This window comes from Hipposideros armiger, unplaced genomic scaffold (assembly GCF_001890085.2).
Source record: "Hipposideros armiger isolate ML-2016 unplaced genomic scaffold, ASM189008v1 scaffold_882, whole genome shotgun sequence".
Lineage (NCBI taxonomy): Eukaryota > Metazoa > Chordata > Mammalia > Chiroptera > Hipposideridae > Hipposideros > Hipposideros armiger.
In genome coordinates this window covers 174,331-187,452 of record NW_017732232.1, presented here as the reverse complement: position 1 = coordinate 187,452, position 13,122 = coordinate 174,331, and the positions used below count along the sequence as shown (strand labels likewise).

The 13,122-nt window shown below is 40.4% G+C and overlaps 1 protein-coding gene across 1 annotated transcript in view; it reads right to left on the bottom strand.

Annotated features, from left to right (window-relative positions):
• The window catches only part of ST8SIA4 (ST8 alpha-N-acetyl-neuraminide alpha-2,8-sialyltransferase 4), a 102,578-nt gene extending 90,727 nt beyond the window's left edge, over positions 1-11,851 (bottom strand). Inside the window, 2 exon segments of the mRNA XM_019630045.1 lie at positions 3,506-3,637; positions 11,430-11,851. Coding sequence (XP_019485590.1) covers positions 3,506-3,637; positions 11,430-11,836 — 539 coding nt within the window. The 5' untranslated portion in view covers positions 11,837-11,851.
• Positions 11,852-13,122: the final 1,271 nt, after the last annotated feature.

Genomic DNA, 13,122 nt, shown 5'->3' with positions numbered 1-13,122 from the left:
GCTTACAACAATAAGAACAAACTAGCACTAATAAAATCAAGCCTGTAACCAAGCTAATTATTTTAATTATGAAGTTAGCTGTAGAATGCATAAACTCCCCTAAATCATGATTAATCTTGAAAGTACAAGGAACCAACACATGAAACCATCTCTCTTAGTCAACTCCCCAGAGGTACAGTTGTTTGATGAATATATATGAATCAATTTTTGATATGCTTTTAAAAGTAGCAGAGTACATATAGGGCTGAAAGAATTAGTATTAAGAAAGAAAACCATGCTTATAAATGTAGGGAAAAACAATTTATCTTCAGTGACTGTTTCACATTTTAATGCAAATAGATAAATAATTTATTAAGAATGTCATAGGAGCATTATAAGTTTAAAGAGATTTTTAAAATGAGAAAGATTTGAAAGCATGGCTCAATCATGTAAGATAAAAAATGATTAGTTGTAATGTCTTGATCAAAAACTTCAAAGAACAATTTTGAAAACACTTGTAAAATATGCCCACACCCACTCACAGACAAACTAGTATGGCTCTTTATAAATGCTATTAATATGGGGAAATAAACCAAGAAAAAAATCCAAAATACAATTAGTTTCCAGTGTGACTTAAGAAAAACAAAAGCTAAGCTAATAATCAGACATTTTCGTGTTCTAATTTTTTCATTACAGGTGTCAAACTGATTAATACTCACTAGTCACTATTGACATAGGCAATTATAAATTTAATGAACTGTTTGCACATTGTGCAATAATGGTTTTACAAATTATTATTTCCTTGTAAGGAAGTGACTACTTTGTATGTATTATTCAATATTTGCTCACTGTTTTATTGTTTACATCTTTATCTGTTAAGGAGAACCATATGAAAAGAGTACTAACATTTCATAAATATTATCAGTTGTTATAAATGAAAAAAGATTACCCTCAAAGATGTGAATGCAACCCTCATGAATTTGTAAAGTTGCAATAGTAAACCACTTGGATTAACGTATGTTTAATACCTTTAGTTTGAATATCTTAAAAATAGCAAACAGGACCGGCCGAGTGGCACGATGGTTAGGGGTTGGCTTGGGACACCAGCTCTGAGCAGCAGGGCCCCAGCTCGGATCCCACATGAGGGCCAGTGACGCTGCGCCCTCTACAGCTAAGATAGTGAACAACAGCTCGACCTGGAGCTGGGCTGCTGTGAGTCACCGTCGACAGCATAGACTGCAGTGGGGCTGCAGTGGGGCTGGCCGGCAACTGGCATGAGCTTTTGTGAGCTTTTGTGAGCTGCCATCCAATGGCCGGCGAGCGACTTCCTCTCCTGGGAAGAGTGCAATGATAATACCAACATGGGCCAGTGAAGTGCCATCCTCCACAACTAGACTGAAGAACAAAAGGACAGCAACCTGTCTGTTCCCCTCTCCCAATTCCCCAAAATAAAAAAAATCTTAAAAAAAACCCCCAGCAAACATACCTCTTAGGCTCATGTACATCTATAGTATTCATGGCCAGATACATTAATTAAACTATTGCTAGTTACTTATTTAATTTACTTATTAAACTTTATCTGATATATTATTTAGCATGTCTATAGATATATTAATTAAACTATTACAATTTCTTATTTTACTTTACTTTCTTGCATTACTTCCCTTTACCTGATCTGTATAGCCTAACCCAATTGTCTCCTTTCTTGCCAATCATTCAATTTCAAAGTTCATTTCAAGACATCCTTATAGATCAAACATTTCCTTTTTAATCACCCATAGTTCTCTTTTTCCAATCTACCTCCAAGAAATATGAAGCCTTACTGTATTCTAAACTAAACCACACCTGTATTTACGACTCCATCTAGCCCACATCCTGTAGCTTTTTTCTCATAAATATCTCATCTCTTCAGGGTTTCTAAATTCAAATGTGGGTATAAGAGTGTGACATAATGAGGAAAGTACTAGGTAGGTATCATGAAATAAGGGAGCTCCAGGTGTAAAAATGTCAAACTAGAGAGACCATGGCTAGTGCTGGCTTTAGCCAACTAGTTCTTATGAGGAATACAGATCCAGAATCTCAAAGTTTTGAGTTTCTCAAGAGTATATGAAAATATGTACTTGTATAAGGAATCTCCTAATTTTTAACATTGGCTTTAAGTTTTTGTTCCCATGCAGTTGAAGTAACCTTGCTTGCTAACTATATTCTACCCCAAAGATAACAATTCATAAACTCAGCCATCAGATTCATCTTTGCATTCTTGTACTCCACCTACAAATATACAATGTTCCCTCTAAACTAACAGCAACCAAACATTACACCATTTGACATTGCCGTGATCTGATTTCTGTTTCCCTTTCCAGTATACTTCCAAAGCTTTCGTACAATGTAGTCTAACCATCTCTCTATTTCCCTGACTCATCTCTTTAATTTTCAGATATTCTTTCAAGTATATTTCAACATGTAGAGGGTGCCTTTGCTGCAATGAGTTCTATGAATTGCTACGCATACTCTAAAGATGAAGGTAGTAGATTCTTCCTTCAAGTTGCTTATAATTACATTATATATGGGTATGATCCAAAAAGCGAGTAGTAGAGTGGTAACCTAAACAGATCAAGAGTTTATCTTCTAAACCACTAACTGCTCTTACAAAATCTATGTTAATATCCAAACATTGAATAATTAGAATTTTGTCAATGCTAGAAAAACGCAATGATTTTATTATGTTAAGGGTGGTTATTTTCTCAAACTTTTAAATAGTTCTGATATACCAAAATGTTCTAATTAAACATACCAACCCACACAGTAATGTAACTATAGGAAAAAAAATTATCTGCTTGCTTCCTCTATAATTAGGAAAGTCTGGTCCTACCTTTCTTACTAGTAATAGGAGTACAACTGAAGAAAATAAGACATAGCGTATATATGTAGACACCGACTTTGACTTCAAGAGCTTGTTTCAGCTAAAATGCCAAATTCTTACAAAGAATAAACCAGTGTTCTAGAAAGCTTATTTTCATATTTTTACCTATTTAGGGCATATTTATTGAGACTTTTATTACAGGAGCTAACATAAAAATACCTATTGATAGAGTAAGTCAAATGTATTTACAATTGTCAGCAAAATAGAAGTTGAATAAGCTCTATTTTCATCTAGTGTGAGAAAAGACAAGATCAGTATGAAAACTTAATAGGGAAGTTAAAATAATTCTCAAAATATATGTGTAACTGAGTAATTGAGTGGAGAACAGTATGTTAAATATTAGTACTCTCTAGAATATCTTATTCCATTAGTATAAAGACAGTATATTTAAAACTCACATATTCATTCTTAAATTTCAGGCTGTATGATTTCAGTTTTATGGTTTCGTATTCTTCAGTGAATAACATTAAGTAGAGCTGATTCATTCTTTTATTAAAGTATTCATAGTTAAACTATAAATCAAGTTTTCAATATAAGTCCACCAAGCCCAACATATTCAAGAACATGGTGTAAAATGTATTATGCCTTATTAAAGAAACTCACCTTATCTCCAGGACCAAAGAGGAATTGATTTTCCAACCTTCTACAGAGTGCTGGAAGATTGAAGAGCCAGCCTTTCGAATGATTTTATCAGAACTATTGACAAGTGATCGACTTAAACACAGTTCACCATCTCTGAAACAAAGTAAAAATGCCATCTTTGTGAAAGTAAGAATAATTTTGTCTAAGTTCCATAATACGTAACTTGATTTAGATTAGTGGTGACAAATTGTAGATATAATTTTTCTACATGTTAGAAGATGTATGATATGAGTATGATAAAAGATATTATAAAGTGAATATAACTCTATCAGGATAATTATTACTCTTATTCTTTTTGACATGAAGCCATTTTCATATAAAGAAAAAGCCATTGACAGCAAAGGAAACCACCTACCAAATGGGAAGAGATATTTGCAAATCCAATAAAGGGATTACTATCCAAAATACATAAAGAGCTCACATAACTCAACAACAAAAACAACCCGATTAAAAAGAAAGGCAGAACAGGGCCGGCCGAGTGGCACATTGGTTAAGAGCTGGCTTGGGACGCCAGAGGGCCTGGTTCGGATCCCACATATGAGGGCCAGTGACACTGCCCTCTACAGCTAAGATGCTGAACAACAGCTCAACCTGGAGCTGGGCTGCCTTGAGTCACCAGGGACAGCATAGGGTGCAGCCCCTGCTGCAGTGGGTTGCCATGGGCTACCGTGTGTAGCCAGCAGCCAGTGTGAGCGGCCAGCAGCCGCAGTGAGCAGCCGTCCAGAAGCCGGCGACTGATCTGTCTCGCCCGGGAAGAGTGCAATGAAGGTGCTAACTTGGGCCAGTGAAGCAACATCCTCCACAACTAGACTGAAGAACAAAAGGACAGCAACTTGTCTGTTCCCCTTCCCCAATTCCCCAGTGCTGTTCCCATCCCCCAATTTCCCAATTAAAAAAAAAACTTAAAAAAAAAAAGCAGAACATCTGAATAGACTTTTTTCCAAAGAAGACATACAGATGGCCAGAGGTACATCGAAAAAGGTTCAACATGACTATTAGGGCAATGCAAATCAGAATCATGGTATCAGCTCACACCTGATTATTATTTTTTTAAAAATGAGAAATAACAAGTGTTGGAGAGGATGTGGTGAAAAGGGAACCATTGTTCACTGTTAGGATTATAAATTAATGTAGCCACTATCAAAAATAGTATGAAGGTTCCTCAAAAAATTAAGAGTAGAACTGCCATATGATCTAGCTGTTCTACTTCTGGGTATTCATCCAAAGAATATGAAAACACTAATTAGAAAAGAAATATGCAACCCTATGTTCATAGCAGCATTATTTAAAATTGATAAGATATAAAAACAAGTCAAGCGTCTATGGACAGATGAATGGATAAAGAAGATGTGTTACGTACACACACACACACACACACGTACTGGAATACTACTCAGCTATAAAAAGATGAAACATTGCCATTTGCAACAACATGGATGGATTCTGAAAGTATTATGCTAAGTGAAATAAGTCAGATGGAGAAAGACATATACCATATGATTTTATTCATATGTGGAATAAAAAAATCAAAATGAACAAATAGGAAATAAAAACAAATTAATAGATGCAGACAACAGATTGGTGGTTAGCAGAGGAGCAAGGGGTGAGAGTAGGGTGAAATGAGTAAAAGGGGTAAACTGTATAGTTAGTTACAAATGGAAACTCGACCTTTGGTGTTGAGCATGCTGTAGCATACACAGATATTAAATTATAATGTTATAGACCTGAAAATTATACAATGTTATAAACCAATATAAACCCTGGTAAACCAATATAAATCAATGTTACCTGGATGAAAAAGAAAATTCTGAAAAAAAAGGAAAAGAAAAGGCCTTGTGGTATTAAAAAAAAAAAATTCCCATCAAAGTTCTGTTCCACTTTAGCCCATCCCTTCCTGCTGTGTTTAGACAATAGAACAGGATGTTTGGCCAATTCTTCTGCATCTGTATAATTGTGACTCCCAAGATTGTAACTTTATGTTCACAGAAGGCATACAGACATAATAGAAAGAACTTCTGTTTTGTAGTAAGAAGACCCTTTAATATCAGGTGATCTGGACATGTTGGTGATTCTATCACTTGCCAGCCTATATGACCTTGGACAACATTCTGCTTCTAGGCCACTGAGGATTTATCTCACCTTGGAAATTGCCATAACATTATCTAATTTGCAATGAATTTGTGGGTACTAAGTGGAATTCCGTATGTGAAAGTAATTTATAAAGCACTATGTAATTGCTAATTTCTAACGTTATATTGCGTCTCAAAATATCATCACAACAAGAGACACTTTCCTGATAATTGGTGGCGGGAGAGGGGAGACAAAAATTGCAGTGGGGAGAAAACTCATTGAGTACCCATTATTATTGGTGTTTTCTATTATATCAAAAGAATCAACTGTGCTACTTCCTCCAATCAATAGTGTCAGGCAAGTATATTATGTGTCATGGTGGTAGCAGGGGTACTGGAGATAACGGTGACGGTGACAGATACCTATGATAACATTTATGACATTACAACACTTATAGCTAAACAAGCTCATTGTTCAATAGGCTGTTTTCTTGCTACTTTATAGATGTAAACCCAGATTCAGAGAATTGAAAAGCCACCTGTTTATGTGGCTTTTCAATATCTGCATTTATTTCTTTATATGTGAACTTTTAATTTTTTAGAATCTCAAAAATATAATTAAAAAGCAACATGACTATTTGTTCTGTCACAAAGTCTAAATCTGTGTTTATTATGTAGGCAATCCTCTGCTACTATCAATGGAAACACTGCTTGTGAAACAGCTGTTGGATGAATTCTGTAATTGGAGACTTATAGTTTGGTATTTTGGTCTGCATTCTTTTTTAAACCTGTTGTTCCAATTTGAAGCAACTCAAAGCATCATATGCAACTACCCCTTGTGAAATTTAGAACACTGTAAAAATTAATATTTAATCTATCCTACTGATGAAAATGGTACATTTGTATGCCTATGCATGACTAATAATAATCATTTTATAGAGGTCATTTAGGATGCAAGAAAACATGGGGAGCAATTTACTACTCAGTGGCCCAGAAGTTAATTTTTATATTACATGTCTAATGATAATAACTATATATGAATGAAAATGTGGATATACACAGATGTTAACCTTCACACTTTCGGAGATATGCCTTTAAGAATATGGCACAAACTCACCATTTCTAGGAGTAGGAATTGTTCCAATTTCCATGTTGTTAATAGTTGGCCTGTCAATGTCATCTCTTTCTAACCACAGATTGCGATAATTATAATAATTACTTCTACAGCCAATAAATTTTTATAGGAGAAGTAAAAATACACATGGGCTGGCATTTTTAAATATCTCTAGAAGACTGCTTTCCTGATGTAGATACGGATACATTTTTACATGGCAGAATGATTGTTATGATATACCTATCTGTATAAAGTCATTTCAGAACCTCTAAGATTTAAATATATATTTATATATGGTTTAAAAGTTTAAATCAGTTTTATATTGATGAAATACTGCTATATAACTCTGCTCTTGAATTGTTTACATTGAACTGACTGTAAACCAAATTTCAGACTTTTATCACTAGAAAGGACTTTGAATGAAAACAGCTACAACTAGTCACACGTTTTGAAGCCAATGAAATTCCTGTGTAAGAAGGCTAGGCTTAGAGCAATCTGAGGCTCTGGAGCACATTTCTTTGTATAAAGTTAAGTGGGTCCCAAGGGATTTTTCATTTGTGACCTTGGCAGTATTCTGTCTTAGAAAAGGCTTTCTCTTCCCTTGAACGCAAGCAAGACATGAAGGATGTTGCCACACCCTACTAGTTTCCCATTCCAGACTGGCCGTAATTGATAAACAGCTGCACTGAAAACATTTCTTGTGTAGGGCTATATACAGAAAGACTCAATATGTACTTCTCAAGGAAAAAAATATAAAACACATCAAGGAAATAATGCAGCATAAAGCAATACATATTATAATATATTCCTGCTTATAAGGAGATAAGGAAAACCCACTTAGATGGTCATCCACACAATACTAGTCATGGAAACTAATCATTAGTTATGTTACTAATAGTTACAAATATTTTTCTATTTGAAATATGAGTTGTCAGACATGAGTACAATTTATTCTATTAATTCTGCAGTAATAACAAATATGATTGATTTTGTTCCATGAAATTAGGTCCCAGAAGCCCTGCATTCAACCCCTCTGAAAACTCTTTATTACTTGGTTTGGGAATGAATGTGTTTCCTTTGGACTAGGTAAAATTTCTTCCTTAATATCAAATTTTTACAGTTATTTAAAAGAAAAGAACTTGCATCCAACTAAGCCTGAAAACAAACAGGAGACAGTTGTGTGTTTTCATTGCCTGTGTCAAACAACAAAAAATAAAGATGAGAGATGTACTACCTTACCTTACTGCTTTATGACTTTTAGCAGAATTCCAAATGTAACATATGAAGTAAAGTGCAGATTCTGGGTTTCCTGATTTACAAGTGTTCTACCCTAGAAGAAACTTTGCTGACAATGGTGACACTCTCAGTATGAATGCTTATCTCCACTGTCAGTTCTGTCATAAGTTTCAGAACTAATACTGGTAAGAAAACCTAAGGTACACAAATTGAAAAAGATCTCTAAGGTGATAAAAAAAAGTAAGTTAAAGTCTTATTTGTAGTCAACCAAAAAAATGGCATGTGGCAATTTTTAATGACTACAATCCAAACATATTTGTATGATATTGAAGTGCATGCTACACTCTCAAATGCATTATCTCATTAAATGAACATACCCTCGTATTTTTATCTGAGGACCCTTAAGTTAACACATTTCCAGTTATTCCCAAAGAGCATACAGAGCCAGTGAAATCATGGGCCAATTGTGAGGCAAGTGCCATTTTTCCCACTAAGAAAAAATGTCAGTCAAGAATAGACCACTTCATATCTCCAATGTCCTTTGAGCTTTGAGATCAACTCTATTAACTAGTCATCACGCCAGGCAATTAATAGGTTTGCATGGAAGGAAATATCAGTTTGAAATGTCCAATAATTACTTGACCTATTTTCGAAGAGTCCCTTATAAAAAAACATGCCACTAGTATTCCTGTGGACATATGAGAATGTGGATGGTTGGTAGGAAATTTGTGCTATTCTTTTTCCTTCTGCCTGGAATGACTGCTCAACATTGTGTATGAGAGTAATATTGCTGACTAGTCTAGATGGACTTGATCCAACAGACAAAGACACTGTCTGCCTATTGCAAAATGGTAGCAGGGAAGCTAAATATGAATGTGTGTGTGGGGGTGGGGTGGGGGAAGGGTGTTCTAAGATATGAGGACTATGGAAGGCTCTTAATTGAATCTACTGCTCACTCCCAAGGCACGCAGTACCCCCTAAAGGCTACGTCTCTTACCTCACTTTTGAATATGGGCCTGGGCTCTGTGGCCAAACCTCTACTCTAGTTTACTCATCTCAAAAGTAGCCACTCCACGTGGCTTGGGTAGAGAGTCAATGAGATGATCGTTTGATGAGTCAACTCCTCGACCAGAAGGACTGACTATATGGGAGTTGAAACGAAATCATGAGCAAATATCACACTTTTTTCCGTTAAACGGTTTATCTTGATGAAAAAGGGAAAGAGTGCTTAGGGGGACGGGTCGTCCTCGCATTGCTCCCGCCAGAGCCAAGTTCATGGCCGCTGCAGCCAGGACACTGCGGGGCGCGAGCAGGAGCGCCACGCCGGCAGCGGCTCTCGGCCTGGCCCCCCTCACACCTGTCATAGTGGGTTTTAATTAAGGAGGAGGAGCCCGGTTGCTGGTTGAGCAGGAAAAGAGATTTTTTTTTTAAAGGGGGCCTGATTCCTACAATAAAGGCTTCCCTGGTCTCCTCATTCATTCTCCCACCTTCGCGAACAGCTCTCGGGAGGAGGGGATAGACCCCCGTGCACACCTCGTTCCCGGGTGATGAACTCAGGAGCCCACCCCAGCCTTTCTCAGGCGAGCAGGGAAGAAAAGCTCAGCCGGGAAAGGGTGCGAGCGAAACCCAACCGGGCCAGCCCAACCACCGCGCCCGTACCTGCGCCGCCTGCTCTTCCCTTGCCCCCTGGGCAGCGCCCACTGGCCCGCGGCGTCCAGGAAAAGGCCACAGGAGGACTGTGGACCGTCCCGGGTCTGTTATTTACCCTAGAGGGACTTGCGGTGCGCGCCTCCTTCCAGCGGGCGGTTTAGGGAGGCCCGGAGTGGGCGCCTTGGCAGCGTGTGGCGTCTCCCACTCCTGCTCTCCCTGGTCTCAAGCCGTGGGCCCGAACCCTCGGAGTCCTGGCGGAGCTTGGTCGCTTTGTCTGGGCTCAGGCTTGTGCTCGGAGCCCACCAGCCCGGAAGGGAACAAAGAGCCTGGACCCCCACGCCCCAGCCTACGCCTCTCCCCCACGAGCTAGTTCATCACCTTCCTACAGACCCCTTTGTCTGCCTGGGAAGCACAGACAGGTCTGCCGGGGATGCCCACGCCCCTGCCCAAAGTCCTTCTTTTCTGGCAATTGAGCTAGACTGCCTTTGCAACCCTGTGTAAACGACCTCATACAGTTCCGTATCCCTCCCCCCGCCCAGAATAGACCATTTATAGCAGATTTGTTGATGCAGAACGACCATCTAGCCCATTTCTTATTAGGTTTTTTCATTCTCTTTCAATTCCTTTCGACTGTACTTCTGGCTAGCTTCGTTTCTATCAATCGGCAATTCCTTCTGTAAGGATAAGACTGCTTCTTAAATGCTCATTACTTAGGGAGGAGCAAGGGATATTAAGAAATGGAGTGCATGAAGTTCTTGTGTGTGCACGTTTTAGCAGCCCTATGTCACAGAGAGAGAGAGAGAGAGAGAGAGAGAGAGAGAGAGAGAGAGAGAGAGAGATTCTTCGTTTTAATAAATGTCAAGGAAAATAAAAACCAAGCGGGCATCTCAGCCAGTGAGGAGTTTCCAATAGCGGAAGCCCCTGGATGAGGGAGGATTTCCGAAACAGGACTTTGAACACAGTTGACAACCAGGTTCACATCCTCAGAAAACGCTTCCAAGCTATGTAAGCAACACAAAGTTGCAGCCACCTCCTGGGTAAACTTCAAAGACACAGAGGCCAGGGGGAGGGAGGAAGGAAGTGTGATATTTAAAGAACTTACTGGGGTGGGGAAAGATTTTGAACTCATTTAGACAAACTAAAAAAAAAACAAAAAAGAAAAAAAGAAAGAAAGAAAGAAAGAAAGAAAGAAAGAAAAAAGGCAGAAATGTAGTCTGTGTGAAGCTACAGCACCCAGTTTCCAAAACTGTAACCATGACGCCCATGTGTTTCACCCACGAAAGAGCAAATAAGGAAGTATCCTTGATTGTGCTGGAGTTTCTAATTCAAACTAAGACACAGATCTACCCAACGCCAAAGAAGTGTAAAGAAACAGTGGAGACTCGTTCCCTGCTTTCTGGGCTTTAACTTTAGCCTTTCAGAAAGCCAGCTTTCTCTAGCATTTCCTAGAGTGATAGGGTAAGAAAGAACGAAGGGCAACCAGATGGTGAATAAAGACATCTCACTTGAGTTCTGCCCACGGATAAAAAGGACAAGGGCACACGTTCTTTGTTGACACTTCTGCAGTGACTTCCCCTTTGGCGTGCGAGCCCCCGTCACCAACACAACTGTCACTACCACCGCACAGGGACAAGTTGAACTCTTCTTACTGGGAACACGCCTGAACAACTGCCTTTGTTATTTAATTCATGAGACAAAACACACACAAGCTTATACGAACACACAGTCTATCCCAACCCTCACTCTATCATCTATATTTGCATATCATTTATGGCTTGACTTTTTGTCATATCCTGAAATGAAGCTTTGCATTTACCCGATGAGTTGCGTCTCCTGGCGCTCCTCAGTTCTTGCTATTTCTTTTGTCTTATAAAAGATCAGAAGCAGACTTATCGTGCAGATCGTCCACCTCTTCCTAATGGAACGCATCTTGGGTGCCCGGGAAAGTCCTGATTGCCCCAGCACCGGCACCTTCTCTGGATATAAAAGCTCCGTTTTGGGAGATATCGTCTCGGGGGATGAGGGGCTGAATCTGTAAAATGCGAGGAGATCGTGGAGCCGGGATCTCAGGAGCAGGTCTCGAGGGTCCTCTGTGGCAGGGCTCCCGTTGCTGCTCCAGCGCTGCCCAGCGCTCTCCCTCCCGGTTCGCGCCAGCCCTGCGGGGTAGCTCCGCGCCGCCTCCCTGGGGCTCAGGTTTCTTTAAAGACAAGACACCTTGTGCATTGGAGGTGTCGGCCGCTTCTGCAGCTGGGTTGGGGGCGTCACTGGCCCTTCCCTTTTCTTAGCAGGGAAATGATGAGCAAACCCAGCCAATCACCGGACTGAGGAGGCGGAGGCTGTTGTTGCCGCTTAGCTCGCTCGCACTGAGAAGCTCATAGTCGTGTACTCACTCACTCACTCACTCACTCACTCACTCACTCACTCACTCACTCACTCACAGGAACCAGCACTCCTACACCCCGGGGAAAGCTCAGCATTCCAAGAGGAAGTCAGGCAGCTCCCCCTGAACACCAAAGCGCCAGCTCCAGGGACAGAGAAGCTCCGAGGCAGTCTGTCCCCATCAGCGTGAAGAGGGCACTGTGCTGCGGGCAGATTAGGGGCGTTTCGTGGTGGTGAAATTCTTCATATAGGACTGGAGATGCGTTACAAGAAGGGTCCCTTCTTCCAAGCGCCTTTGCTCAATACACACATGCGCGCGCACACACGTATTCACAAGCCATCCCAAGTAGAGTGGATCAGGAGAAGGAGGCTTCTGAAGAGGAAGGCGTTTTGTCATCCGTGCACACCTCACAAGTACAAGTGCACACATGAACCGATTAGCCTATCGCCCACTCAGGGTTGGTGGAGGATGACAACCCCGACTCAGAAGCCTGTAGGCAACAAGTGACGACAGAAGTGTCATTAGGCACTTTATGGATATTTATGTGACTCTCTTGCATTACCATTTGTAAGCTACTCACGCAGAAGTCAAGGAAACTCCCATCCTACTTAAACTTCACTGAGGAGAAACAAGATTCTCAGTAAAAGTCGCCAAGGCCCTTCTTTTTAAAAGGCAAATACATCCACACATGCAAAGAAAAATAGGAAAGAAGAAGAAAGGAGGGAAGGAAGGAAAGAAGGAGGGAGGGGAAGGAAGAAGGGAGGAAGGAAGGAAGGAAGGAAGGAAGGAAGGAAGGAAGGAAGGAAGGAAAGGAGGGAGGAAGGAGGAGGGAGGCAGGGAGAAAAGAAGGACAAACTCGTCCCCAAAAGTCTCAATGACAGGTATTTGTCCTCGCATTTTCTCCCTTGCCTCTCTCCTAGTGTTCCCTCACTTCTGTTGTGTTATGTGGCAGGGGCCTTTTCCCAGTCCTGGGTTCCAGTCTTCAGGCTGAGTACTTCTCCACTGCCCTATGGTTCCCTCCCTCACCCAGAGAGAAGCTTGCTGCGTCGGTTGTCCCCCGTCTGGTTTGACTCTTCACCGCGAGGCTGGTGGCCATGAATCCCAGAGGCACCCCTAGCGTGAGACAGCG